Genomic DNA, 27,665 nt, shown 5'->3' on the forward strand with positions numbered 1-27,665 from the left:
AAAAAGCAACGTCAAACGGAAACTAACACTCGACGCGCGCGGTTGTGTGTCAATCTCATCTCCGTCGTCGTACTAGTGCGTCGCGTTGAATGTGTAGAGGAAAAGATACTGTGTTTAAAGTGTGTTTTATTCCTACAACTGTGTTCAGTGTTTCAAGTTAGACTGGTTAGGCGCTCCTTCAATTGTTGGTTAGTTGAGCAAAATCTTCTCCGCACAAGCAATCCCCGCAGCATCCGTGGCAATAACCTCGAAACATCTACCGCACCGCTTTGTTTACCGAAAACGCTACGCTGGAAGGCAATTATCGTGCCGTGAATCGCGCCGAAATTTCGTGTGCCAAAACCACCATTCTATTGCGGTGTTGTGGGTTTAACCGCCGACCGGGTGATTTTGCTGGAAAGTGTTAATTTTTCATTAGAATCCACACACGCACGCACACGCACGGGCGTCGTTAGAAATCGTGGGCTTTACCGCCGTGTGTCCTTTTATTATTTGACCACCAATCACCGTGCTGAGATGTGCTTTTATATATTGCGGGTGTGTTTTTTTTTCAACGAGCGAGCAAATCGGGCACGGCATAACTTTCATTTCCTGCTGTATATTTAGAAAACGCATACACGACCTAGAAATTATTCGGCAGCGTTTAATGGCGTGTGCTGGATGCGTGTGCAAGTCTCCCTGCCCGTACGTCGGCGGCAAGTACACACTGCTGCAATTGCAAAATTCTGCATCGCCTGCTGCTGCTGCCTTGTGTGAAATCTTCCGTGCTCAACTGGTTTTGGTGTTTGTAGGTGCAGACAGGGGGCAACAAGTTGGAAGGTAGTGAAATAGAAGCTGCCAAAGCGAATTATGTTTTTTTTTAAATAATCATATTCAACTTGTCATTTTGTTAAATACAATACAATTGTTGGCACTTCCTTTTTTTTCAAGCACAATAATGCCCATCAAATTATGTTTCAACATCCTTTCGGTTTGTTTCCCTGTGTGTGCCGAGTTTTTGCTGATTTAAATTTCCACCCCATTCAAGCGTGTGGTGTCTCTTTCTTGCACACGCTTTTGTTACCTTAGTTACCCGCCTAAGGGGTGCGCGAGCCCGTGTGGATGTGTGCGAGATAGCGCAACCAATTTAACCTGCGTCGTGCGGGAGTGTAGTGGTGTGAGTGTGTGTTTGTAATAATGGTGGCTGTGTGAGCTAATAAAAACCTGCGGCATAGACAAACAGGCAAAGAATGTGATGTTGTTGCTCAGCCCTCCCCATTCACCCTTGTTTTCTTTCCCGTTTTACTTGCTTTATATAGGTGTGTGTGTGTATTTGTTGCTGTGCTGTACACGCAGCTGTAGTTCAATTTCGTAAATAGTGAAGTGAAAAAAAAGCAACACCCTCGTGTGTGTATGTGTTGGTGGAAAGTGTTTTGCGCACATGTGTGATGCGTGGAGCTGCTCCACTGGCTTACCAAAGGCCTGATGTGTATGTGTGTGTGAATATATTTGACGTTCGACCGCTGGGCAGCACGTTTTAGGAGTTGTTTTTACAGTGTTTCCTGGCGCGGCGTTGGAGCATGGTTTAAGGGTGTCGTCTTCCTCGGTTGAAGAAACCCTTTCAACATCCCAACAACAGCAGTCCCAGCAGGTCAAAGGCAGCACACCGTTGCGCGAGGTAAGTAAACTCTCTGTTCGTCACCCCCAAAAGCACCCCCAACCTGTTGTGAAAGGCAGTTGTTCGAGAAGAAGAATAGAAACATTGATAAAAGGAAGCTTTTAAACCCGAAAGCACTTCAGTGAGGCATACCTCTCTCTCCTGTTGAAAGGAAAAGGTAAAGTTCAAAGACCAAAATGTTCTTGCACTTTTGCCTTTGCGGACATACACACGGTTACTACGATTACGACGGTGTTTGGGAAGAACGAAGTGTGGCATCTCCCTCTAACTCACCTTCGCTTCTCATCCTCCCTGTGAGAGATATTCACCCCGATGTACTCTCGCCCTTAACGACCGGGGAAAACAGTGCATCGTCCTCCTCCACTGTGTCCTGTGTTTGCCGCGCAGCTCATGCGCATGATGCAATCGACCCGGGGACGGACGGCCACCCTCAATGTTCCAATGTCAGTGTCATCGTCTTCTTGCGTCGTCCCGTTTCACGCCAACCATTTCCACTGCCCAAAGAGGGATGATGCCGTATCGAACTACTCGCAGCATCCGATAGCGCGATAGTATGATGAGAGCGAGAGAGAAAGAGAGAGAGAGAGAGAGAGAGAGCGTCAACCCGTTGTTTATATTTGTAACTTTTTACAACAACGAACGAGAACGGACGACGCGCTCGGTCCATGTGTGTTCTGCTGCTGCTGCTGTGTGTGACGATCCATTCAACCTTGAGATTAATTGGGACGCATTTGTATCCAGCAATAGAGCGGTGGTACGGCTCATGCCGTTTGAAATGGTAATTTCAAGAGTTTAGATATTCTTTGTCCAACCAATGCCTTCGCCAACTGAATGCGAAGGGAAGTCATTCGTCCTTAGAAATGCCTTCAACACTCTCTGGTTCATTGCCTTCCATTTGTCGAAACAGTGTCCGAACTGTTTGTAAAACACGTCCAACAAATTCTAAAGTCCTCGTTTAGAACATTGCCGTCTTCCTCCAGCCGGCCTCCACCAAAGTAACAGAATGTCCCTGACGTCGTCCTCTTCCGTCAACGGCACTGCGTTGTGGCAAACAAAACACTCCCCGAGAACGTGATAAGAACGCATACTTTCTCTTATCGCAACTATTCCCGCCTCCTCCCCCCCACACACTCACACGACTGACGCTCTGCTGACATATTGGTGGTGACTTTCGTCTGTCAACAAACACAGTCATGGTGGTGCGCCTGTTTTGACATGCACTGTTTGGCTGGGCCTTCTGCCTCAGGGCGTTTCATGGCATACTGTGGCTGTGCACTGCATCAGATTTAGAGGACAGACAGATGCAAGCAACGGCACTGGTGCATATTGTGCACTGTGGGATGCAAAGAGAAATGGGGACACAAAACGTCGTTTGCGGTAAGCGAAGCATGCAACGCGACAAAAAGCCGTAGGATGTGTGAGGTTTCCAGTTTAAATGATGGAGCACGAGAAAAGGCCCCTTTGTATCGTACGAAGAGGAGATTTTCTCCTTTTGCTGCTGCTCTGTGACGTGCTGAATGTATTCCGGGATTTAATACAAGGTGCAAAGAGAAGGGAAATACTGGAGGTAGAACTTCCCAGTCTGAGTCTGGGATGAACAGAAATGGTAAAGGGTTCGGAACTAAAATCGTGTGGGCTAATGAACTTCTTTAAGCCGGAATTGAATTGGTTTATACCGTTCAGTCTTCAACAATTTCTGAATGCTCCGAAAGGCCCTTCCTTCATAACTTCTAGAAGCAAACTTCCCCCAATAACAATGATAACAGTTTTATCAACCAAAGTCTCAAGCCCTCGCCCTTGGGTCGTGTGGGATCTTATCGACAAAATTCCTGAAGCAAGAATTATCAACCAAAGCTTCTATCACGATTGGAAGGAAGGAAAGCAAACAAAATCATTAATGCAGCATGAAAGCGACAGGTTCCTCTCACGGGCCCTATAACCGGTTTGAACTGGTTTTCATTGTTTGGGTGACTTTGCCGGCTCCCTCCTGGGCCCGAAAAGGAACACGGGAAGATCAAGAATGACGCATTAGAAAAAAGGACTTTAGTTAGCTGGATTCGGGGAATCGAAGGAAAAGGAAAGGGCCAATGCGATGTATAATGCACGTACATTAACCCCTGAACCGAGCGAGCTTAGGGCAGGTTAAGTTTTGTAGGCTCGTTTTCAAAGTTCTTATTATAGATTTGATTTCTCCGATGCTTTAAAATTCCATAACGATAATAAAATATAAATTTGTGTTGTGGAATTTTAGGCCGCTTTGTGTCTTCTTTGACTGGGAGATTCAATACCAATCTTCAATAGCTCTGCCTGGAACATTCGAATAGCAGGACGTGTCGATGACGCCTTACGTGAAAGTATGCATCTTTTGAGAGAGAGAATGTGTGTGGGAATGATCGTGGGATGATGACTGGAACTTATTTTTGCACGCGAGGTCATTTAAAGTGGTTGATTTACGGGATGAAAACAGCACTTGGAGGAGGTACTTGCCAGTACAACCAAAACCAACGTTCCGCCGCCAGCGTTCATTTGTGTTTGGATTATCCAGAATGAATGGCACAATTCTACGTTTGATGTGACATAATGTGCTGAATGTTTCGTTAATTTTGTTGAAAATAAAGTAACAGTTCCACCAGTCAAAAGTAAACATCGGACTATCGCGTACGATAAGATAAGCGAGCGACCTGCAACTTCCCAGGCAGGCCTTTATCCACCGCGCTTATCGCAACCGGCCATTGGCTGCTGGCCATTGCCGGTGCCTTTCCGTAACAGTTCAGACCAGTTTAGAAACATCTTTGTATCTCGACTCTTTAGGCAGTAGTGTGGCAGCCCTGTCCAGAAGGACCGGCCACTGGGTTTTCCTGGCCCTTTCCACCGTATCCACGCGTCCAAACCCCGAAACTGGCAGGCAGAAATGGAGTTTCTGCTCGGTGGTGCTTCGTCCATGTGTGCCGTACTGTTTACGAACCCGTTCGACGTGCTCAAAACCCGCCAGCAGCTCGAGGGTGAGCTGATAGCGAAACAGAATCTCAAGGAGCGAGCGTACAAGGGCATCCGCCAGTCCGTCCTCACGGTAGTCCGAACGGATGGGTTGCGCGGTCTGCAGAAGGGGCTTCCGGCAGCCCTACTCTACCAGTTTTCCATGAACGGTGTCCGGCTGGGGACGTACCAGACGGCGGAGAATCTCGGCTGGACGAAGAGCACCAGCAATCCATCGCTAACGCCACTGCTTTCCGTGTTCTGGGGCGGATGTGCCGGTCTCGCAAGTGCTACCGCATCCTGCCCATTCTACGTAGTGAAGACACAGCTCCAGGCCGTCACTTCCGGATCCTATACGGCAAGGTTTCAGCATCATCACAGTGGGACACTCTCGGCGTTTGTGAATATCTACCGGCAGAGTGGAGTTCGGGGACTGTTCCGTGGGTATACGGCCACCCTAGCTCGGCTGGTCGTTGGATCCTCCGTCCAGATGTCATCGTTCAGTGCGTGCAAAGAGTTCTTCCTGCGGTATCAAATATTCCAGGAATCGATTGTGCTGACCGCGCTGGCGAGTAGTACGGTGGCGGGATTTCTGACCAGTGTGCTAATGTCACCGTGCGATGTCGTCACGACACGCATGACCAATCAAGGTAGTGTTCTCGGGAAAACGTCCTAAAATCCTGTAGAAGGCTTTAATTCCGCTCTTTGTTTCTATACAGCCGTATCTGCCAACGGAAAGGGCCTGCTGTACACCAACATCTTTGATTGCTTCCTGAAGATCTACCGATCGGAAGGTATCCATGGTTACTACAAAGGATTCGTCCCGATGTATCTGCGCGTTGCTCCACACACGATGCTTAATCTTACCTTCTGGGAGTTCTTCAAGGGTTTGCACGACCGCTACGGCAAGCAACACTGATGATGAACAGCGGTGAAAAGAACCCGTCTCCAAAATGCTCGATACATTCCCGATCATACAAAGATTGATGTAAAAAGAAAGACACACACACCCACAAATACAGCAAGTGTAACACAAAGTGTTGCTTTACGGCTTATCTTATCAGCAGAAGACATTCGTAGAAGGCTTGGCTTTCGTGGAGGTAGCACCCATATCAGCTCCACTCAAAATACGAATTGCATGCAATGCACACGCTCCACACCTGCTATCAAATAGCGACTTCTTTTCGGTGCAAAACAGAAATTCATGTTAAGGCGTGTTCCATTAGATCGTTAAACGATAACAGACTTATACCTCCCGTGCACAGAGCTTCCAATGTATCTAAACTACACTACAACGCAAGATTAAAGAAGAGTGCCTTACAGAACAGAACAGACAGACAGTCTTCTTCCCCGAGAGCGCTTCAAAATGATGACATCACCTACTGGGCTAGAATCAAGTTGTTTGGATGTTGGCGGGTCGCTTCTCTAAGCCGCAACAAACGACACCCTTTGTATGTTCGACACACATCGGGGCATGTGTTACACCGATGTTAGGACTTATTGGTTATTATTGCAAACTTCATGTTTACAACGGTCGCTTCGGTGGAAGACTCACTTGTATCTGGAGCAACCAAGAAGGGCCCGTCCACACAGTTGGACTCATATCGATAAATTCGTTGAAAAGTTGGACACCAATCAAGTGCACGTCCTGTTTCCCATTGGGTGTTTTGTATTGGCAATGTGACAAGAGGAACAGATACTGAGAACCTTGGTACGCATTTGTCATTGAATCACGACCTATGAAGACTTCTACGCAAGGTCTTGATTGATTGCTCCAGGCGGATTTAGGTGACTAGGTTAGTGTGGTTAAAGCAATCCAAGATAGAAGATCAATTTGGTGAAGAGGTGTTTTTTTTCAATGCTCATGATCATCCTAAACAAGTTACAGTGGAATTCGAGTGGTAAACATCATTTACTTTCTCTCACATTTATGACGAGCTCGTGTGTATACTTTCTCCAAGTTATTCGCATATCACCCAAGTGTCGCGTCGTGTCCCAATTTGGCAAATCATCGTTCAGTTTGCTCGGGTCGATCGTGTCATGCCATGTGGCCGGCGTCTCATGGTCATCATTGTTTTGCAAGCTAGCAAAATCAATTGATATCGCTGAATTATTGAAAAGTTTCCATCCTTCTTCGTCTACCACCGCAGGAAAGGAGGGTTGAGCAGGGGTATAAAGTGACAATATGATCGATCGTTTCGGATGGAGAAGTGTCACTGCAAAACCATTTATGGCCAGTAGAAATGATCCATGTTCAAAGCCAGTTAACCCACATTTCCCATACCCGTGTTCATGGGTACATTTTAAAGATTTCAGTAGGTAAATATGCCGTTCCGTTTCCCATTCTACCGTATTACTGTCGTTGCATATGGGTACAATTTAGCACCCTCTGTTCCGGGTGACACGAAAGAGGAAGAACGGAAACCGGGCTTTCCCCGTGGTGTTTTCGTTCCGTGTGGGCGCCTGGGACGCCTTCTTACTGTGTCCCGGATTATTTGCTACGAGTGTGTGTGTGTGTTTGTGTGCCTAGGGCTTAGACAGTCGCGGGTCATACAATGGCTTTATGGTGGTGGGTTGGCGCTGGGGTGCAATTACCTTTCGCCTGCCCCTACCCGAATAGCAGTTGTCACAGTGGATGCAGTGGTGTGTGGCCGGTTTGACGCAGGTCAGACAGGGGTAGCAAGAAAGTGTATGTATTCTATTTCATAATACTCTGCTGCAGTGAGAGCGCTACTGAGTAGTGCTACCGATACAGACAGAAGTGGATGGGCTTCATGTTAAAGATCACCTTGTACTAAGCGATTTCTTCGAAGGGCTTGCTGTTTAGTAGAAAAAAAAGCTGACGTTTTGAAATTGGAATAGATTAGACCATATCTTGTGAAACTTTAACGATGTTAGAACCGAAGCCTATATCGTGACGTTGATGCAGCAACACAATGCTCTTGCCACAACAGCACAGAGAAGGGAGCCAGCAAACACGAACATCCTCAATTGAAATTACAGATGCATGTGGGAAAATAGTTGTAGTACATGGCATTCTAACCGCACAACAGGTTTGCATGTGTGTCGATCGGGGTTTTGTTGTTCCACCCGGCCCGATCCGCCTTCAACTCTGTGTGTGTGTGCCTATGAACGTGTAGAAAGCGATGCGATTTATGCGCATTAGGAAACCCTGCGTGAGCCAAATTATCTAACACCCTCACGGCCCTTTTTTCCAACCGCGGCGACCGGGAATTCCGTTGCAAGGCCATTCCCCGGTATGTCCCACCCCTTTCTACGGGGTGGGAAGGAAAGTGTTTCCAACCGTCGCCTTCTTCCTCGCACATCCTCCCCTAAGTATGTGGGTCAATATTGAGATCTCCCTCTCTCTCTCTCTCTCTGTCTGTATTGGGAAAGCAGTGTATTTGCATCATCCATATCCACTTGAACGCTATCAGCGATCTGTTGGTAGTAATAAAAACCGTTTCTCGACGTCCGTCTGTATTGTGATGTGATCATATCGCTTTTTGCTTCAGTAGTCTGCAATATGTGTGTCAGAAAAAAGGGAGCCAAAAAATGGCCGTTAGGTGGTTGTGAGGAGGAGCGAAAGTGGTTTGTAAGGAGAGAGTTACGCGCGAGCAGTACACTCTGGTGCGGTAAAAACGTCTTTAATGGAGCTTTTTGTGTGTGATACTATAGTAGATTGCTTAATTACAGATGTGTTTTTTGTGTTAAATACACGTTCAAGATCAAGCAAAAGTGAAAGTGGGCAAACTGATGGAGTAAATGACGTAGTAAATGTAAATGACGTGAGTAGAGTGAATGAGTAATTCTATAAGAAGTATGCAAGTATGGCCAATCCTTGGGATACGTTGCCTCAAATTAGGATGTACTAAAAAAAGCGTTACAATTCTAATTGTACGTAGTTATTCAAATAACGTTTTCAATGCCCCTACCCATTACAAGCCAGTGGATCTTACAAAACTTTTGTTGAGTCCTTTAGTTCTTCAATCTCTCTTTTGGTATTATTTATATCTCAAGTGTTCACGCCGGTCTGGTGGTAGAGTCGTCAACTCGTACGACTTAACAACATGCCCGTCATGGGTTCAAACCCCGAATAGACCGTGCCCCCATACGTAGGACTGACTATCCTGCTATGGTAACGTCACTGAAAGCCAAGCTCACTTCACTAGTGGGTACAGGCAGGCCTTGACTGACAACGGTTGATGTGCCAAAGAAGAATAAGAAGAAGAAGAAGTGTTCACGCCACTCACAAATTGAAAAATGCAAATTATTCAGTGTATGGAAAATGAGTGTCTGAAACTTTAGTAACAATTGGATTGGAATAATTCTGGGTTTAGGCATGATCTATAATAACTACTTCATAAAGGGATGCTAAGAAAAAAACAATGATAAGCGTCAGAGGCTTAGCTGTAGCAGATGAATAATGCCACATTATCGTAACGTGTAATCTGTTGTTTGCGAATGTAATGGGAATGCACCGTATGGATGTCATCTATTTCTATCTCTCGTGTTCTATACCTCTCTCTCTCTCTCTCTCTCTCTCGTTCTCTCGCTCCATGTAAAAAGCAACGCCAACGTTGATAAACAATTGATGTCGTTGCATTTCCGTTCCGTTGCGATGGCACGATGCACGGTAGCTTCACACACGAATCTCGACGGTTGCGTATCAACGTGCGCACATGCATATTGTCATATATGCAGTGTGCATTCATGCAGTAAGGATGAGGCAGATGGGAAAGAGAGATAAAGGGAAGAATGTTTTATAGAAAATTAATAGCACACCAGCACGATCGTGTGACAATTGGTACATGCACACGAATAGATTTCTAGATAGACAGTATGCCTTATATGCATGCCACCTGTCGTCCAGTGGGTGTAAATGAGCAAATGGAGCAAATAAAATGTACCTATGGAACGCATTTGATTGCCTTTTGCATGACCATTAGTCGATTGGTGTGTTATCGATCGGTAATTACCTTGAACTTTCCATCACACATTTGGTATCCAACATTGAACGAACTTCCAATGACATGTGACACGTGGGGTTAACACATGGTGAGCATCCATGGGAGGACAATTTATGAGTCAGAAGTAAGCGTGTCTAGTTCGGCAGTGAAAAGGATTATTACAGAACCGCACACCAAACACACCGGTAATGTTTACACGAAAGATTGCAGTTGAATAATGAATGATAATATGCTGTCAAAGGTCGCGTGTTGTTTAGTGAAATCCGTTTGTTTGTGTGGTCTATTTTGTTTATTTTCTTTTTAGTTTCGGTGTGCTATCAGAATGCACTGACTCATGCCCAGGCAGCAAGTGGTGCGCCTGATTCATTCAGTCCCTTTTTTCAGTTGTTTATTTCCCATTTCACAGAACACTCGGTCGTTGCAGTTTTGTTGTTTAGCCTGGCTGATTATAACCAAACAGAGCTGATATGACACTCTTTCTACGCCGTCTCTGCCGTTGATGTGTTTAAGGCTCTTCAGAAGGGGCAAATACGACTCCGAATAACTGGAGTTCATTTAACTTTTGGGCGAAAGGAAGTAACATCTTCAACGGTTTGCCGACCCAATCAAACGTTTGCGAAATTGGCGCTGAAAGCCAGTGACCTAATAATAAATTGTATTAGTCAACGGACAACGCGTCGTGCTCCATTAGTTCTAATCTGTCCAAAAAAGGCAACGGGAAAGAGAGAGAGAGAGAGAGAGAGAGAGAGAGAGAGAGAGAGAGAGAGAGAGAAAGAGAGTGAAAAACGGTTGCTAATGTTTATGCTGGTACTGACGATTGAAGCGGCATCTCAATGTGGCAACAATCTCACGGCGGAAGATCATTACTGTCGGCTGCCAGTGTAGTTCTGTATGTGTGTGAAACATAAATAAATATAGTTTTTTTTTCTCTACCAGTCACGACCAGCACCGTTTGTTCGATTGGCGCCCAGGAACAAGCACAAAACAAATAAAGTCATTAGAATGGTACAATCAGTTTTATAGGGGCTTTCCGGTTTCTGGTAGACTGATGTGTTAATACAGGGGTAATTAATAAAATTATGCGTTTATAATCAGAACTGTGCAGTGCAATCAATACGGAAGAAAAGAAAATGTATTCGATAAAAAACGGTCGATTTGAAAATGCTCCAACTCCAGCTAAGCACGCGAACAAATCGCACTTTTTAGTAGGCTATGATGAATCCATCTGTCCAGCTGTCTACTCAAGTGCCCTGCTTCCTCAGTCCGGTCTGAAGTGTTGATCTCTCACTGTGTGCGTGTGCCTTTACTGTGTGAAAATGTATAATTCTACAGACGGTATGCATTTCCCGCTTTGTGGATTAGATTAAAGTACGACCGTATTGCGTGAGGGAATAAATTTCGTGCGTGTGTGTGCGTGTGTAGGCCACATATAAATAGCCCCAGTTGCTATGAAAATAGATTGAATAATACATCGTCAAACACCCGACCATCCGACCGAGTTGATGCTCGCTTAACTCTCGCATGGAGCATCATCTCCGCTCACGGCTTTCGTTGTACTGTTAAAAAGCAATGTATTCTTACCTTCCTTTGCAGTGAACGGCGGCTGTTCGGCTGAACGGTTGAACCTTACCATTGCACTACCGAAGCTTCCAGCTCGCTGTCCCGAATGTCGTGCAATTAGAATTCCAATGGTGCTGGAAGTTTGCAACTGCAGGACTGGCTTTACGGCTGCACTGAAGGAGCAGGTGCACTTTTGTGTGAAGTACTACCTGAGCCGCTTTATGTCGCTTGTGAATTGGACGGTTTGTGTGTCGATAATGATTGCCTATTTCGTTATTTGGAAGGATCAATCTCTTCTGATCTCTTTTTGTAGCGTCGAAAACAGATTGCCGCAACTGAAACTGTATTCCCAGCTTACAGATCCACAAGTTACTATTTTTATCGGAGGAAAGCATTAATATCTTACTCCAAAGATTCATTGCAAAAGTCAGAAGAGCCAAAAAGAGAAGAAGTTGCAAGTTTGAATGCCTCTCGATCCAACCGTTGTGAAGATTGGCGCCCTAGCCAAGGTTGTGTTCCAGTGCGAAGAATCACACAGGAGAAAATTAGCTGGTCGAAGGTTTTCCGAACCGTTTCCAGCGTTACTAGTCGGTTGCTACGATGCCTACTGCTCGTATCCCTCGTCATTCTGACTGTGCCACTGTGGATGATTGTTGGGTTCATCTACATTGTGGAGGGTTGTTTGATGCCCTAGACAAGTTGTCCATTGTACGAGCTGCTCCAAACCGCCAGTTGCATCCGGCAATCTTGGGATGAAATAAATATTACTCCTACAGATTTTACATCCCACGTGCTCGTCGCGACTCTCGTACACTAAACAGATGTTTCGGTGAGACGCAGCGCGTGCTTGGGCGCACATGTATGATTCAGGAAAAATTCCTCGTAACTGAGAAAAACGTTCAAACCACCGACTGGTGTTGGCGCTGCTCCCGACACCGTTTGGTGTACTACATGGACCATTTTTTTTTGGATCCTATAATTCCCTCAACTGGTCAGATGTGTGTGTGTGTGTTACGCTTACGCTACCGAGAGGGCAGCGAGCCTGGTTGCCTTAAGCCGGATGCTGATGAATGAGTCTACGTCTCTAACCTTTAGGGCGCCAATTGTCTCTCACCCTGTTGCACGCGGCCAGAAGATAGATGAATGAGCGAAAATGCTCGCCTCTGAGAACAAGCTGGTGCCATGTCTGGTGCCAAAAAAAGATGAGCGACATGAAAACCGTGACAGATGTAACCGGACTAGCGCGGGTCGTGTTGTTTTTGAAGGTGCGTCGTCGTAGGTGCTAAGTGCAAAGACTTGTGTCTCTGCGCCGACCAGTAATAGTAGCTCGGCCTGGTGGTTTCACCTCCCTTCTTCTTCGCCGTTAACTTAACCACATTTATGAGTCATGCATAACGCGCGCGCGAATCAGAAAGAGAGCCCGATCAGATTTTAGTACACTTGGATGCGTCATAAACAACTTCAAATCAACCAATTTGTTGCTTGAGTCCGGGTGGGGAGTAAGCATAATCAAAACCGATTTCGGTACGCTTCCAGCGGATGAGGCAGTGGCATACGGAATTATGTATGGCTTGTTGGCTGGCTGTTAGTAGTGATGGGACGTCATCGGGAGGAAAGTGACTTCACTTGTTTTGCCAAATTATAGTTTGGCACATCCCCTCTCAAACGGAAAGCACATGTCATTGAATTTGGGCAGAGGTGATTGAGAGAGTGTGTTTGTGTGAGTGCGGTATGGCCACCGAAACAATGGAACCATCATTACCACCACCAAAGCGACATTGGCTACAATAAAGCGTTAAAGTGTTAATTTGAGAATGACGCGCGCTCTTGGCGAAATATCTGCAACACTTAGACCAACAGCCGATTCTTGTTAGTTGTGTGGAGTAGCAATTTTGTTTTACGTTTTGTTTATTCCACAAGAACTCGACACTTGAGGAATATTCTTTCTTTTTGTTTTGCTCAACGACGCAAATGTTTGCCTATATTTTGAGTGTGTATGTCGCCGCTCTCGCCGCTTCAAAGCTAACAATTGAAACAAACAAAACGAGGAAGGAAAGCGAACGCTTCGCGCAAAGTTATACGACACCGATCGTTCAGCGTCAATTTACAGTTTCTTCGAGCCGCTAGTGGAGCGTTGCGCGCATTTTTTGTTGTTGTTATGGAAAAGAGTGTAACATGTCGCAATATATAGGTTGAGACGACACGTCAACCAGATCGGTGCTAAATAATTAATCAATTCAGTCTTGCTGCTGGACCTGAGGCCCGTACCGACGTAACCTTTCAAACGTTTTACAAAGGTTGGCAATAGCACAAATTGCTGGTAACATAATCGGGTCCATGTTTTTTTGCTTCCTTTCAATTGGAATTTTCTGGCATTAAGGTGAACTCAGAGCATATTGCTGGTGAACTTCGGCACTGAAAGGCGGAACTGATGGCTGGAACGCACGAGGAGCTCGACTAATAGTCGCTAATTTTCAATCTGAACAGCAGAGCGCGGGCAGACGGACCCGAAAATGAGCTGACATGGCCGAAAAAACACCCTCATTGCATTCACGATTTACGAAAAACAGCGGCAAAGTGTGTGGATTTAATGATGGCCATCGAAAAGCAGTATAAACAGTATAACAACAAAAAAACATGGCCCACAATGAGGTCACATTGAGTGCGCCAAAGTGTGGCTGAGTGAGGGTAGGCCCAACCAAAAAACTTTTGAAGGGGGGTTTGGTGTGGCGGTAAAGACAAGAAGTTCGTTTCGAAACGCGTTGGCGTTTGTGAAAGATCGTTCCAGCGGCTCTGAAGAAGTTCAGAGTTCCATGAATTAGAGAGCTCTGGCAATGTACGATAAAAGAGGGTTTACCCAAGTGTAGTTGGCCTCCGGTGCCGGTCTCTATCCCAAAGCAACACTTGTTATCAATGCACCCAGCTGGCAATCGTTGCCCTTATGGCTTCTTCTTCTTCGTGGTGTTTGAACCACTTTCTCTGCGGAGAGTGTTAGTGTGATGACTCGCATCTCGCACTCCGCTTGTGTTCTCAACAGCCCTGAATGCAACCGGAACCAGCATAAGTGTCACCGATTGCAATACCACTCCTCCCTCAGAACAAAGCCATAAACAGTGCCCCAAGAGTGCTGGCCAATGCCATCGGCAGACTGATTTGAAGACTGGGCAATTCTTGAGTCATTGACGGAGGGAGAGACACCCTGTGTGTGTGCACCATTATCATTTGTTGTTTGTGGAATGGGACGCTTATTTTAGGTTCACATAATCTTCCACACAATAAGCTCTTCACAGTCAGAACTGCAACTTATCGTACATTACATATCTATCTCTCTAGCTCTCTCTCTCACTCTCTTCGTCACCATTTGTGACCGTTGATGCCTTCGAGATATCGATGCAATGTACTTCAGTTGGAAACCCGCGTAGCAAGCGACAAGGAGAACGAGCCCAACAAGGAACAGTTGGCTAAAGGCGTTGATTGGTGATCGTTCGTACCGCAAGCGTACAGTGCAATAAGGAAAACAATTTACCCTCCCGAGTTCATATCGCTGCCGTGATTCATCGGCTTGAATATCCCAACTTACCAGCTGCAAAAGTAAAGCGCAAACACAAGTAGCAGAACAGAAGAGGGGGTACACACGCAATTGCTGCCGATAAAGTGTCCACGAAGGATAGAGAGCGTACAAGCGGTGGTTGGGTCTCAAGTTGTCACAACACACACCCGCTGTGTATGCCTTCGGGATCCAATTTCGCATGCGCAACTCTCGCGCAATGGAACGTGTTATTGTTGTGTTGTTGTGTGGTGTGCCACTGTGAACGCTTGCTGCTGTAATCGATCGATCGACGGACGCGATCGTCGGTATGGGGGATTAATTGCACTTGGCGTTATTTTCCACTGAGCGATAGGATAGGGTTGGTCGTCGTGTCGCTTTCACGATCGTCGTTGCAATCGTTAGTCAATCGAAAGGCATTTAGCAAACGGGGGGGGGGGGGGAGTGGAGTAAGATAAGAAATTAGTTCTTCCTGTAGATATTCCTGGAACTGGAACTGGAGAATCGATCGATGCTTACTTTGCAGTTCTACTGCGATACAGAAGCGCGCTCTATCAGTGCAAGAACAAAGGAATTGTGTAGCTCCCTTTACCTCGGATCGTACGATAGGCAATGATTTATTGTCGTCTTCGCCTTGAATTATCTCCCATGTGCGACAATAAAGCCTCTCCAAGTTGATATGCTGGCTAGGCACAAAGAAACCTCAGAATCAATGCTAATTCCATCGCGTGTGTCGTGAGTGAGTGAGATGCTTTATTCTTCAAGTGATCTTCTTGGCGATGTCTAGCTGGAATGGAGTTTACTGTATTTCTGTTAAAATAATGATAAATATCTTGATGTATCTAAAAGAACTTTATGAGATTATTCAATGGTCCAACTTCCTACGCGTATGAGTTTATGATTCACGGAAACAAAACACCAACCATTGCATTTACTACACCCTCTCATCGCAGTTATGCTAATTAGAAGCTTCCTCTTCTCCACACACACAACTCTATTTGTCATTCTCGCGGCAGGCATTCCGTTAGGCGGCGGATTCCGTTCCGTTCGCCCTTAGTATATAGTGTAAAAACCGCACCAACCTAACTAATTCTATTGTGCTTCTCTCTTTTGTTTCTTCACTTTCCTTCTAGTCAGGTGCAGCAGTAATTGATGTAACGGGAAGAACGCAAAGTGTGCCAATTCTGGAGTGTGGCTGCTGCTCTATCTCTCATAAGAACATCCCGCGCGCGATCGTTGGAATGAGTTGAAGATCTTACACAATCGAACACGCGTCAGTGTGACGAGATATACAGCATAGGAGAGATCTTCAAAAGAGAACAAAGAGCATCTCGTCAGGACGAAGGGGCAATCGAGTGAGACGTTTGAATGCGTTCGCCGCAGTCGTCATAGTTTGTGGAAGCGTGAACAAGTGGCTGGAATTATATCTGTGGTCGCATTAATCTTCAAGTTGGTGGTGTTGGTGCAGTGTGTAAAGCGGCAGCATTACAGACAGTTGCAATCGCATTACAGACAGTTGTGGAGTGTTTCTAATGCTCGATCTCACGATCCACTGTACTGCGAACGATGCCTAACCGGACCGCCGCCATACGGGGTTGCTAGTTATGAATGAAGTGTGTCCGCTCCCTCTCTAAACAACAGTGTACAGTGAAGCAAGCAAACCTGATCGCTGTGCACAAGTGCACTGCTCGAGGGTGACGAAAAGCAAACAAGTGAACGGATAGTAGAAAGAGACAGAGATCTAAAGCTGCAGTTGTAGCGGAGTGTAGCCCGGACTTTGTGTCCACGCTGTGTGTGTGGCTTTTAACAGAACAGAATCACAACAAAATTCACACACAGACACACAATGGCACGAGCACGAAAGAAACTCTGCATGCAAATGCACCCAACATCGAGCACGGCTGTGAGCGGGCTGCTGCTGCTGGCCATGCTGGTAGCCATTTGCCACGATGTCCGAGTGTTGGCCCACACCGAACTCATCAAGGATGATCATCTGGAGGGTCCGAACGTATGCAAGGAAGTGGAAAAGTAAGTGTGCTGTTTTGTGCGCTTGTAATGTGATTTACCTTCGAGGAATTAATTACGCCAAAGGTTGCTGGCTGTCGATTAGTGTGTTGAGGTGGTAGTGGGATAAAATTACCGAACGGCAAGAGTCTGTTGAGTGCAAATTGCTGAATGAATGAAGGTGAAATCGGGTTTTCTCACTGGTGGCAAAGTATTGCCGGCTTTCGCTGAATAGTGGAAGAGGGTTGCAAGGGTGGAGATGCATTAAGATGGTGTGTGGGGTGATATTAGTAGGTCAAACGATTGATTAAATAACGGAGTAAGCTTTAGTAATTTCTAACACGAAGCAAAAGTGTTGAAAAAGCATGTAAATATAACAAAAATCTAGTCTAATTAATTGCACAACGAGCTATTTATAGCTATAGCTTATATATATATAAATCGTACAAGAACAGAGAGATCCAACACACTTACAGCACATGACTCACTCGCTTGATAAAACGCAACGTGAACTAATTGCAACGTTTCTCCGTCTCGCCCTTCTTCTTCACAGCATAACCGTCACGATAACGACACCGCGCGAGGAAGCGTACCAGGAGCGGTACCAGAAGTGGTGTCTCGGCATACCGCCCCGCTGTTCGGCGTACCGCATCAAGATCCGGACGGTGAACGAAACGCGCACCGTCATCAACCAGCGCATCGTGAAGAAGTGCTGCGTCGGCTACCAGCTGGACGAGGAGCAGCTGCACTGCATACCGGAGTGCAAGGCGGGCTGCGTGTACGGCACGTGCATCAACCCGGACGTGTGCCGGTGCAACAAAGGATATGCTGGCAAAACGTGCAACATAAGTATGTGCGAAGTTCCCTTTTGCAATTTGCGCGATCGCTAAAACATGGGGTTCGTTTCTATTGCTCTTTTTTGTAGGTTGTCCACCGAACGTTTGGGGCTCGGACTGCAAGCAACCGTGCAAGTGTGCGAACGGGGCGGTATGCAATGCGGCCGACGGTAGCTGTGAGTGTAGCCGTGGCTTCAAGGGCCGGTACTGCGAGGAAACGTGCCCGAGCGATCGGTTCGGGCAGGACTGTGCCGAGATCTGCCAGTGCAAGAACGGTGGCAAGTGCGACCACGTGTCCGGGGAGTGCTTCTGTGCGGCAGGATACACCGGACCGCTGTAAGTGTTGCCTTGTTTGATTGTCTCGTTGTCTTCATCGCATTAATCTGTCCTGTCTTGCTTTTTTGTTCTTTTTAGCTGCACCGAACCTTGCCCGGCCGGTACGCACGGGGCCCAGTGTCAGTCGAAGTGCCGCTGCCAGAACGGCGGAACGTGCGATCCAGTGACGGGTGAGTGTGTTTGTCCGGCCGGTTTCACCGGTATGGTGTGCGCGAACCGTTGCCAGCCCGGCTGGTATGGGCTGCAGTGCGCGAAGCGGTGCGAATGCTTCAACGGCGCCGACTGCGACCGGGTGACGGGCCAGTGCATCTGTGCGCCCGGGTTTATGGGCGCCAAGTGTCTCGACTCCTGCCCGAACAATCAGTACGGCATCAACTGTACCGAGACGTGCCGGTGCCAGAACGAGGGCATCTGTGATACGGCCGACGGGCGCTGCACCTGCCCGGACGGGTGGAAGGGTGCAGATTGTGGGCAGCGGATCTGTCCCCAGGGTCGGTACGGGGCGAACTGTACCGGCGTGTGTGACTGCAAATGGGACAACACGAAAATGTACGCACCGTTTGTTTTTCCGCTTCACCTTTCCTTGATTGCGGCTTTACGTTTTAAACTTTTCCATTTTCATTTCTTATTTTTTGTTGGACTCCTCCTTCGTTTGTTGAACCGTGCGTGTGTGTGCAGGTGCCATCCATGGACGGGCAAGTGTCTTTGCGAACCGGGCTGGAGTAACAGTGCCTGCGATCGGCCTTGCCGCTTCCTGCGCTACGGACAGGACTGTCAGCTGATGTGCAACTGCAAAAACTCATCTCCCTGTTCGCATATTGACGGTTCGTTTAAATTGATTATTTTACTTGCTTTCTTTCTGTTGTCTGTTCATGTAATACTTAGATTTCACCTGTGTAAAACGGTTTCTGTTTGTGTCCTTCTTTTGCACCCTATTCACATCATTTTGTTGGTCTATTTTCACCATTTTCACCTTCTTTCTTTACCATTTCACGAACTGTTTATGTTTACTATTTAATTTTTATCCTAATTTCTCTTTTTTCGTTTTAATATGTTTAATTTTTGCCTCATCTCGCGTACGATTCCCGAAATCATCCCTAACCACAGGCACGTGCCTTTGCATTGCCGGCTTCAAGGGCGAAAGCTGCGAGGAGCCCTGCTCAAACAACACGTACGGCCAGAACTGTAGCGAGCGGTGCCAGTGCATGAACGGGGCGGCCTGCGACGGTGAATCGGGCAAGTGTGCCTGTGCACCGGGCTGGCAGGGCATCAAGTGCGATAGGCCGTGCGATGCGCAGCACTATGGGCGGGACTGTACCGAGAAGTGCCACTGCCAGAACGGGGGCGTTTGCAATCCCATCAACGGTCAGTGCACGTGCCCGGCCGGATGGACGGGCGAGCTGTGCGACAAGAAGTGTTCGCCCGGCCGGTTCGGGCAGAACTGTGAGCAGCTGTGCGATTGCCATCTGGAGAACTCGCTCGCCTGCAATGCCACCACCGGTCGGTGTATCTGCAAGGCAGACTGGGGTGGTGAGTTGTCACTGGAGTGGTCTCTGGTTTGAATCCGGTTCGAAGGACCAAAAAGTGTAGAATTGCGCCCTACACTATATAATGTTAAAATTCGTTACTCGAGTTTCCAATGGGGCCAATTTGTGTTTCCACATAAAGACAAAAACAGCTTTCTTCTTCCTTTTACTAATCTGTTTGTTTGCCTTCATTTTAGGTGTTCGCTGTGAGAGTCGCTGTCCGCTCGGATACTACGGCGAAAGCTGCAGTGAGATCTGCACCTGCCATAACAACTCGTCCTGCGATCCCACGACCGGTGAGTGCATCTGTTCGCGTGGCTGGACCGGCCCAAGCTGCAACGAACCCTGCCCGAAAGGGTTCTTCGGCCACGGCTGCATGGAACGGTGCTCGGGCTCGGCGGAAAGCAATCGCACCTGCAACCCCATCACCGGCCAGTACAGCTGCCCGCCCGGGTACGTTGGACCGACGTGCGAGCATCCGTGCTCGTCCGGCTACTACGGGCAGGATTGTCAGAAAAAGTGCCCAGAGTGTCGCAACGGTGCCGAATGTTCGCACATCACAGGGGAGTGTCAGTGTACGCCCGGCTGGAAGGGACCGCTGTGCGAGACGGTGTGCGAGGGCATGTACTACGGCACGAACTGTAGTCAGGTGTGCAACTGTAAGAATAATGCAAAGTGTCGGAAGAACGATGGCACCTGTATTTGTGACGCCGGGTGGATGGGACACCGGTGCGATGAGGTTTGTCCGGAAGGGTTCTACGGAAATCATTGCATGGAGGCGTGCGAGTGTCCGGCCGGCAACTTTTTGTGCCATGCGGCGAAGGGCTGTGTGTGCAGCGTGGGCTGGACGGGAAAGAACTGTGACGAGCGTATGACGAACATGCTGACGCAGGATCGGGTCGATGAAGGTAAGCAAAAATGGTTGTAGGTAGTTTTAACAATTAAGTTATCATTTTTATAGCGCAATTTGGTATGATTTGAACTAGAAAAGGTGGATGGAAAGGGTTGTTTATACTAACTGCTACTCATTTCTTAGCGACACGTTTAGTAAATGAAGCAAATCACACGTCAAACGATGACGTCACCAACATAACAGAAAATAAGCCAAAACAAGCGATCGAACACTCTCCAGCGCTGTACAATCTTCGCATAGAGCTGCTAAACGATTCCGACACGCATCACCACGAACGGGAACACCACGTGCTCGCCGGTGAACACATTGCGAGCAGTCGTCCTAAAGCATCCGCAGTGTATAACGTCACGGTTGAGTTCTCACTGTACGGCAATAGCTTTCTCACGCGCTACAATCGAACACATTCGCTTCGGCCAGGGCAGCAGATGACGTTACAGTATCGGGACGACGGCTTTCTTGACCTCACACTTGTGCAGATGAATTCGTACGTTACGCTCGGGGAGGATTTGGTGGCCAGTAGCTCGGCTAATGTTATGGAAACATTCATCAACAGCACTAGCTATCGTGTAGGATTGGAGGAGGGGTTGACAGTGTACGTGTCTTATGTGGATCTGCAGGAGAGAAACGATTTGGAATGTGATTGTGAAGGTAATAGGACGTTTTTGCTGCGTACGGGACAGAAGATGGTGATAAGGTTGATAAGGATGAAAGAGCCAACACCGAAAACGATCGAAGAAACCACTGTAATCCATGAAGATGAGAGTGTAGATCATTCTACAGATGCAACTAGAGCTCAAAACACAGCAGAAGAAACTACTGACGATCGCTTTAGAATGGTAGATGAGGTGGATGGACATGAATTTCCCATTACAACCACATCCTGGATGGATACTGTTACTTCGGATGAACAAAGCTTAATTACTGAGGCAGTTCCAGTGGTAACAGAAAGCCTTCAACCAACGAATTCAACTTCAAAAGAGACTTCTCCGGGAGTGGATTATAATCGTAATGTCTCGAATAATAGTCGAGAGGATGCTACAACCCCTCAAACTGATTTACTTGCGACTAATCCGACAACTGTTCCTTCTCTGATGAGCACAATACCTTCAAATGTACAAGATCTAATTACTATTGCTGTGAACCATACAACAGAGAGTATCGAACCAACAAATTCCACTGTAAAAGAAGTCTCAAAGGAAGATGCAAATAGCTCTAATCGCAATGTCCCGGATAATACTCAGGAAGACAGCAAAGATGGTGGTCCTACGACCGTAAAAATGAACTTAAGCGACCATGATGAAAAAAAAGAAGAGTATTTAAATGAATGGTTGAAAGAGTTTTACGGACTTGATGACGAAGTTGAGAGAAGAATGGAAAAAGACGATAAAACAATAACGAATTCATCATCTTCTGTGGTGGCCCAATCACAAATTCAACCACCAGAGCGACTATTGGGTAATATGAATGTACTTGTGCGTTGTTTGTTCCACTATTACCCGTGCTTAATATGCCAAATGCTGTTTATACACACACACACACACGCATCGAAAAATATGCTGCAGTTTGCGCAACCGAAAGCACCTGTCTGTGCACGTATGCGTCTCAGAGTGTGCACCATGCGTGTACTGCACAATATGTCCCCCTTTAAAGCAATATTCCTTTTCACAGCACCTTACTAATCGCGACACTTTTTTCATGTTCTCTCCATCGCCCCCTCTCCTATCCCCAGGTTCCTCCAGCTCCACCGTATGGATGGTAGTGCTGTTGCTAATGTTTGGCGCGATGCTTACCGCAATGCTGCTGTACTACCGGCGCCGCGTCGCCAGCCTTAAGGCGGAAGTCAATCACGTCGTCAACTACATGACCCAGGAGCAGCCGAGCCATTTCGACAATCCCGTCTACGCACGAACCGGCGGTGGTGGTGCTCCAAACGGTGGCAGCATCGCCAGCGGCACACTTTCCTCCAACGGAACGATCGTACCGCCGCTCGATGCACGCACCGGCCTGTTGCGCAATGTGCTGCCGAACAATTTGCGCGATGTCATGTCGGGGCGGCGTAAGCAAAATCAGGACAAGTACAGCTACCCGGACAATGAGTACGATGTGGACAAATGTAAGTAACAGGGAATGATGGTGATCATCAGCACAGTTACGGACGCTATTGCTGACGTCGTGTGTGTTTGTTTCTTCCTCCCCTTTTGTAGCGCTTTCCTTCTCGCACTATCGGCCGGAAAGTTTGAAAAACTTTGAAGCAGACATGACCAATCCAAACTTTAAGGATCACGTGTACGATGAGATTCGACTGAAGGATTCTATCGGTAAGAGAGCGTGAAAATCGAAGAAAATCGTGTAAGAAATGGTGAATTCACTCGTCGTTTGCGATTATCCGTGTTGCGCCTAACAGTATGCAATCTGCAACACACCACGAAGCATTTTCTGTTATACACCATTAGTTTGATGTTTGAATCATTTTCTTCCATTTTGGAACAACTTTCTAACTCTTGTTCAAGAACCAATGCTCTTAAATAGTTACTAAAAGTGATATTTAATTAATATATTAATTCTAACGGACGCAGCCGCTTTATCGCGGGATCCGAATTACGCCTACATTTGTAAGTTTTGTCGTATAACAGTGCTTAAAAGCCATTTAATTTATGTACTTACTATTGTATCCACCTTTTTCTCGCTTCTGTGGCTAATAATCTTCCCTGTTCACTCTTCCAGACACCGAGTACGACCACCTGGACTACTCTCGCCCGGGAAGCTCCCACAAAGCGCACTACTTCCGCATGAACGATGGCGCCTCGAATGGAAACGTCACAGCAAACGGTGGTGGCACCCTTACCGCATCGATCGCATCGTCCAACGCGTACGGCAACGGGTCACCGAAGGCGATCAACGTGCTGCGTGACACTGCTTCCGCCGGTCCCATCAACAACCTGTCCGCACCGCCCACCGCCAGCCGGGTGAACAATCTCCTGCCCGCCATCCCGTCCGTACCGGCGGAGGCGAAGTGTAGCAACACCGACAGCGCCAGCCTCGGTAACGATCTTTCCTCGTCCTCGAACTCCTCATCCCCAACGCCACCATCATCACCCTCCCAGCAGCGTCAGCGGCTCGTACCGGGCGGGGACGATCTGTACGTGCCGATGTCGGCCGGTGTTGCAGCCGCCACCAGCGCCGAGCACGGTTCGTCCGCATCGTCCTCCGGGTCCGAGTTTGGCGGGCTAAAGATCCCCGACCATCAGCTCAACATCAAGGAGTAAATCCGTGCCCACGCGGGCAATCCTTTTTCGTTTTCTCATCGAAAAGTCCACAGCAATTGGTTGGGATTTTCGTGTCTCGTGGCAATTTGCATTTGTGTGTGATATAGTACCCCCGGCCCCCGGATCCTTTCCCCTGTTGAGTGTTCCTTTGCGTTTGCATCTCGATGATCATTACGATCATCACCCGTCTTCTTTCATCATCCCCCCCCCCGTCCCTCTCATTTGTACACATGTAAGGCAATCATCCCCCAAGCGTGATTAGGAGTTGTGTGTGTGTGAGTGTTTGTTTTAGTTTTTCATTTCGTCGTTCGCTTCCGTTCCGTTTTTTTCTTTTCTTTTCTTTTTTTAGGTGTTTAATTTTTAGGTTACGCATGCAAGCAGCAGCGCGCCCCTCTATTTGCCTCTGCCTATTACTTCCTCTTCCACATATATGTGTATGTATGTGACTGTATAGGTGTGTGTTTGTATGTATGCGTGTGTGTGTGTGTCTGCGTGATAGCATAATGATCGTGATAAAAGTGAAAACACGTGGAGGAGAAACGTCTACTAACAACGATAAAACGGAACACATAGGCATATTACACATCAAAACCGTGCGCGTGCCAAAATATTGTAAAAGGAAGAGAGAAAGAGAGAGAGAGAGGAAGGAAGAAAGTGAGAGTCACAATACAGTAAGGTTGTATACTACTTTTTAAGCAGCATTATTGAATCTCAACACGCCTGATGTTGTTTGGTGTGTGTATCGCCAATAGAAAATGCCTCGTGTGGCAGACAACGACGCCCCAGAACTGATTTTCAGCTTATTTGGCTTGTTTTCTATTTTTCCCAATTATTCCCACAACGATCGTGTGCGGAGGAGGGCACACGCATTATTTTCCTTACTTCTTTTACACTACTATTTTGTACAATGATGAAGCCAAGTTGTACACATTTTAGAAGCGATTTTATAAGTTTTTTTTTGTCACCCCCGCAGCACAGGATCGTACCGATTCTGTTTAAAGAAGGAACACGGATTTCAAGGCGTTATAATTTGTACGTGAAGATTACAGTATAGAGAGGGGGGGTGCAAGGTGATTGTAGTTTCCTGTGAGCAGGAGCAATTGAAAGTCAAAGACGATTCATAGTTAATAAAGTGCATTTGCAAGCCAATTTGGGGAAAAAGCAAGTGAAAAGTAGGGGCAAAATTTTCTCTCCCACGTTATCAATAAGCAATACAAATAAGCGTAAGCAATTCGTTACAAAAACAAAAAAAGATTCGTTAAATTCGTGTGTTTTCTAAAAGAAAAATATAACAAAAGAGCAAAGATAAAACTATTTTTGGAAAGTAAAGAACATAATAGAGTCTAATCGAGTAAAATAATAAGTGGAGGAGTGTTTGAGAGAACCTGGCAGAAGAAGAGAGATCCAAAATGGAGGGAAGCGGCGTTCTTTTTGCCCTCCCTAATGATTCCTTCATCGTTCGAAAATCGTGTTAAAATATGATAAGAAGTTTAATAGAGAGTTGTAAGATTATCTTTAACATGTGAGGCACGTGTAGCAAAAAAGAAGAAAAAAAACAGCAATCCTGAAGAAGTATTGAACTGAAATTGGATTGGACATTATTATAATGATGAAATAAACGAAATTAGATGAATTACACACTATTTACTTCAAAACAAGCAACCGTGAGTTTATTACTCTCCTACTTTCCAATACTTTCATTTTCTTTCATTAGTATCACACCGCTTCTTTTCAATAAAATGCACAGACGTCGTTTTGCATTACTTTTTATGGCAAACCTTTTGTGTTGTTGTGTTTTTTTTTTCTTCGTTTTTATTTCGATTGTACCGAACCAGCAAATAGTTGTGTAGTAGTAATCGATAGTAGTAGAAGTAATAGTATTAATAGTAATAGTAGAAGTACATCTCTCATCATACTGTCATCGTCTTTCGTTCGGTTGTTGATTTTTGTTTGTAGTAACATTCACCATTCAGTTTAACACAACTTGTCCCACATCCCCCCACTCCCTCTTCCATTTATTCCTATCTATATAGTTATATAGTACGCGTTTGTTTTTCTTCATTTCCACTACTAACCTCAACTCAACTGCTTCTTACTGAATTTTGTTTTTACCTTATAATTGAGAGACGGATCGGTTTGCATGACCAGTGGTGAGTGTGTGTGTGATACTTGAAATATTTACATGATCGTTCTCCTCTTCCCAGATGCAGTATCGTAAATTAAAAAAAACTGCTTCCAAAACGTAGAATTTCCGTTCTAGTCTATCGTGTTGCTGAAAGTGTTTGTGCAGATTGGATTGAGAAGGGAATACACAGAAGTGAGGAAAGAATACGCTCACACGCTTCATTCCTCTCACTAAACTTCTAATTCTCACCGCTAAATTCCCATTTCTCACCGCTTTTCCGCTTTAATTTGAATATCAAGGCGCCTTTTATTCCTGTGTTTTGTTTTTTTAATACGTTTCTTTTTTTTTATACGATCACCACAAAATACAATCTTCGTCGACCTCTACTACCTCTACTGCCCTTTCCTATCCGAAACCGTGGCGACAGCAGTGTGACCTCTTACACACCTCCAAAAAACCCCATCTTTTTTAATTTTTAAATAATATTTCTTCCTGTTTTTTTTGTGTATTGACTTTCTTTTTTACTATAAGCCCTACTTTTCCTACTTTCTCTCTCTCTCTCTCTCTCTCTCTTTCTCTGTGTGTTGATTGCACAACACTGTTTTTCAATCACACACCTGTTGAATATTACACCTAGCCGAAATTGCAGTTGTCTGTGTCTGTGTCTGTAAATGTGTTTGTTCTAACAAGACACAAACAATATGCGTACACACAAACAAACACACATCCGATAGAAATCCCAAATGCCTTAAGCTTAACTTACTTAACTATACATAATGCTTGCTGCTGCTGCTATTTGTATTCTAGTTACTTCCGCCGTGTTCACTTTCGCTTCCAACCGCTTACCCCACCACACTATTTTGGCGACTATTTGTGTCCTTTCCTCACTAGCTCTCTTTCTATCTCTCTCTCTCTGTACTGACCAACCTGCTAAATTTACTATTCGCCCCCCGTATCCCTTTTATCAGTTAGAAAGTTAAATTACCAAACGGATAGCTAATACCACGCCACAGTATCTCCATCTCTTGTGTTTGTGTGTCCTGTGTCATGGCGTTCTTCCAGTGTGTGTCCTCTGTCTACCTAAATGCCCTCAGAACCTTCCCTTCTATGTACAAACTGTGGTTGTTGAAGAGACGCGTGGATTGACCACGCCTCGCCTGTTTTGTTGGTGAAAAGGTGGCAAATGGAATGTTCCTTCTACTTTTATTTTACACTAACGTATTTACCTCCCCCGCGCTTAACTTTCCCCTTTCCAAAACAGGCGCCGACGGCGCCCCACATAATGCCATGAATGGTAACTGCTAACCTTCCCCATGGTGGGAGGACACACTTGTAACCGTGCTCTTTTGTCCTAGCACGCCAACAGAACGCCACCGGAATCGGAGCCGGAGCAACCGGAACGGACTACGGGTGGGCTACGGGTGTGATGATCCGCTACCATCACCGCCGCCACCACTTCGGATCATTTCTCCTTCAGCAGCAGGTTAAGGAAATCGATCTCCTTCTGCTGCTGCTGGATCGCTTTGTTCTGGTTCTTCACGATCTTCCGGCAGGCGAACAGCTCCTTCAGCGTCTGTTCGTACTTTTCCTTGTAGTCGATGTGGAGCTCCTCCACCAGCCCGCCACCATTCGCGTTCACGTTGTGGATGCTGTTGTTGTTGATGGTCGTCGCCGTACTAGTGTTGGTTACGGCACCGGCAGGCGTAACGGTCAGCTGCGACTTGAGCGACGGCGGTATGACCGCTTCCACCTTGGCGACCTTCAGCTTCTGGTGGTACGCGTAGTCCTCGTCGGCCGAGTTTTGATAGCTCGAGTCACCTTCGGACGATTCTGCAATTGGAAAAATGGAAGAGGAAGTTCTTTAGTAAAGAAGAAGAAGAAGAAGGAGGAATTCATTCGAAAGCTACAGAGGTTAGGAGAGCGGCTTTAGATAATTAATTAATCAATTT

At 46.4% G+C, this 27,665-nt stretch overlaps 3 protein-coding genes and 1 long non-coding RNA gene across 14 annotated transcripts in view; 2 read left to right on the top strand and 2 right to left on the bottom strand.

Annotated features, from left to right (window-relative positions):
- LOC120953042 (protein draper) lies at positions 1-25,249 on the top strand. Of its 8 annotated transcripts, XM_049606001.1 has the most exons (15): positions 2-188; positions 1,299-1,657; positions 15,844-16,738; positions 17,268-17,563; positions 17,640-17,886; positions 17,965-18,435; positions 18,565-18,710; positions 18,994-19,416; positions 19,610-20,320; positions 20,449-21,780; positions 22,055-22,438; positions 22,530-22,643; positions 22,902-22,937; positions 23,050-23,367; positions 23,941-25,249. In XM_049606001.1, exons 3-15 carry the CDS (start codon positions 16,557-16,559, stop codon positions 23,946-23,948), a joined length of 4,668 nt encoding a protein of 1,555 aa, XP_049461958.1. In that variant the 5' UTR covers positions 2-188; positions 1,299-1,657; positions 15,844-16,556; the 3' UTR covers positions 23,949-25,249. The 8 variants fall into 8 exon arrangements, with proteins under 8 accessions (XP_049461959.1, XP_049461958.1, XP_049461954.1 ...); XM_049605997.1 differs by having other exon boundaries at positions 23,050-25,249; XM_049605998.1 differs by having other exon boundaries at positions 15,848-16,738; positions 23,050-25,249.
- Positions 1,382-4,462, bottom strand: LOC125906564 (uncharacterized). Its single transcript, XR_007451931.1, has 2 exons — positions 1,790-4,462; positions 1,382-1,700 (listed from the first exon to the last, which is right to left on the bottom strand). It is a non-coding gene; the product is annotated as an uncharacterized LOC125906564 (long non-coding RNA).
- On the top strand, positions 4,569-5,552 carry LOC120953045 (solute carrier family 25 member 35-like). The gene is made up of 2 exons (XM_040372711.2): positions 4,569-5,283; positions 5,353-5,552. The coding sequence occupies exons 1-2, from the start codon at positions 4,569-4,571 to the stop codon at positions 5,550-5,552; spliced, it is 915 nt and encodes a 304-aa protein (XP_040228645.2).
- LOC120953043 (probable WRKY transcription factor protein 1) overlaps positions 23,793-27,665 on the bottom strand; it is a 31,360-nt gene continuing 27,487 nt past the window's right edge. For all 4 annotated transcript variants that reach the window (XM_040372709.2, XM_040372707.2, XM_049606004.1 and 1 more), the window contains one exon: positions 23,793-27,546. In XM_040372709.2, coding sequence (XP_040228643.2) covers positions 27,179-27,546 — 368 coding nt within the window. In that variant the 3' untranslated portion in view covers positions 23,793-27,178. The remainder of the gene's footprint in view (positions 27,547-27,665) is intronic.

This window comes from Anopheles coluzzii, chromosome 2, assembly GCF_943734685.1.
Source record: "Anopheles coluzzii chromosome 2, AcolN3, whole genome shotgun sequence".
Taxonomy (NCBI): Eukaryota; Metazoa; Arthropoda; class Insecta; order Diptera; family Culicidae; genus Anopheles; species Anopheles coluzzii.

Coding starts and splice junctions, on each gene's coding strand:
- LOC120953045 (XM_040372711.2), top strand. CDS start 4,569: ATGGAGTTTCTGCTCGGTGGTGCTTCGTCCATGTGTGCCGTACTGTTT. Junction 5,284..5,352: donor GACACGCATGACCAATCAAG/GTAGTGTTCTCG, acceptor GTTTCTATACAG/CCGTATCTGCCAACGGAAAG.
- LOC120953042 (XM_049605997.1), top strand. CDS start 16,557: ATGGCACGAGCACGAAAGAAACTCTGCATGCAAATGCACCCAACATCG. Junction 20,321..20,448: donor GCAGGATCGGGTCGATGAAG/GTAAGCAAAAAT, acceptor CTCATTTCTTAG/CGACACGTTTAGTAAATGAA. Junction 22,439..22,529: donor TGAGTACGATGTGGACAAAT/GTAAGTAACAGG, acceptor CCCCTTTTGTAG/CGCTTTCCTTCTCGCACTAT.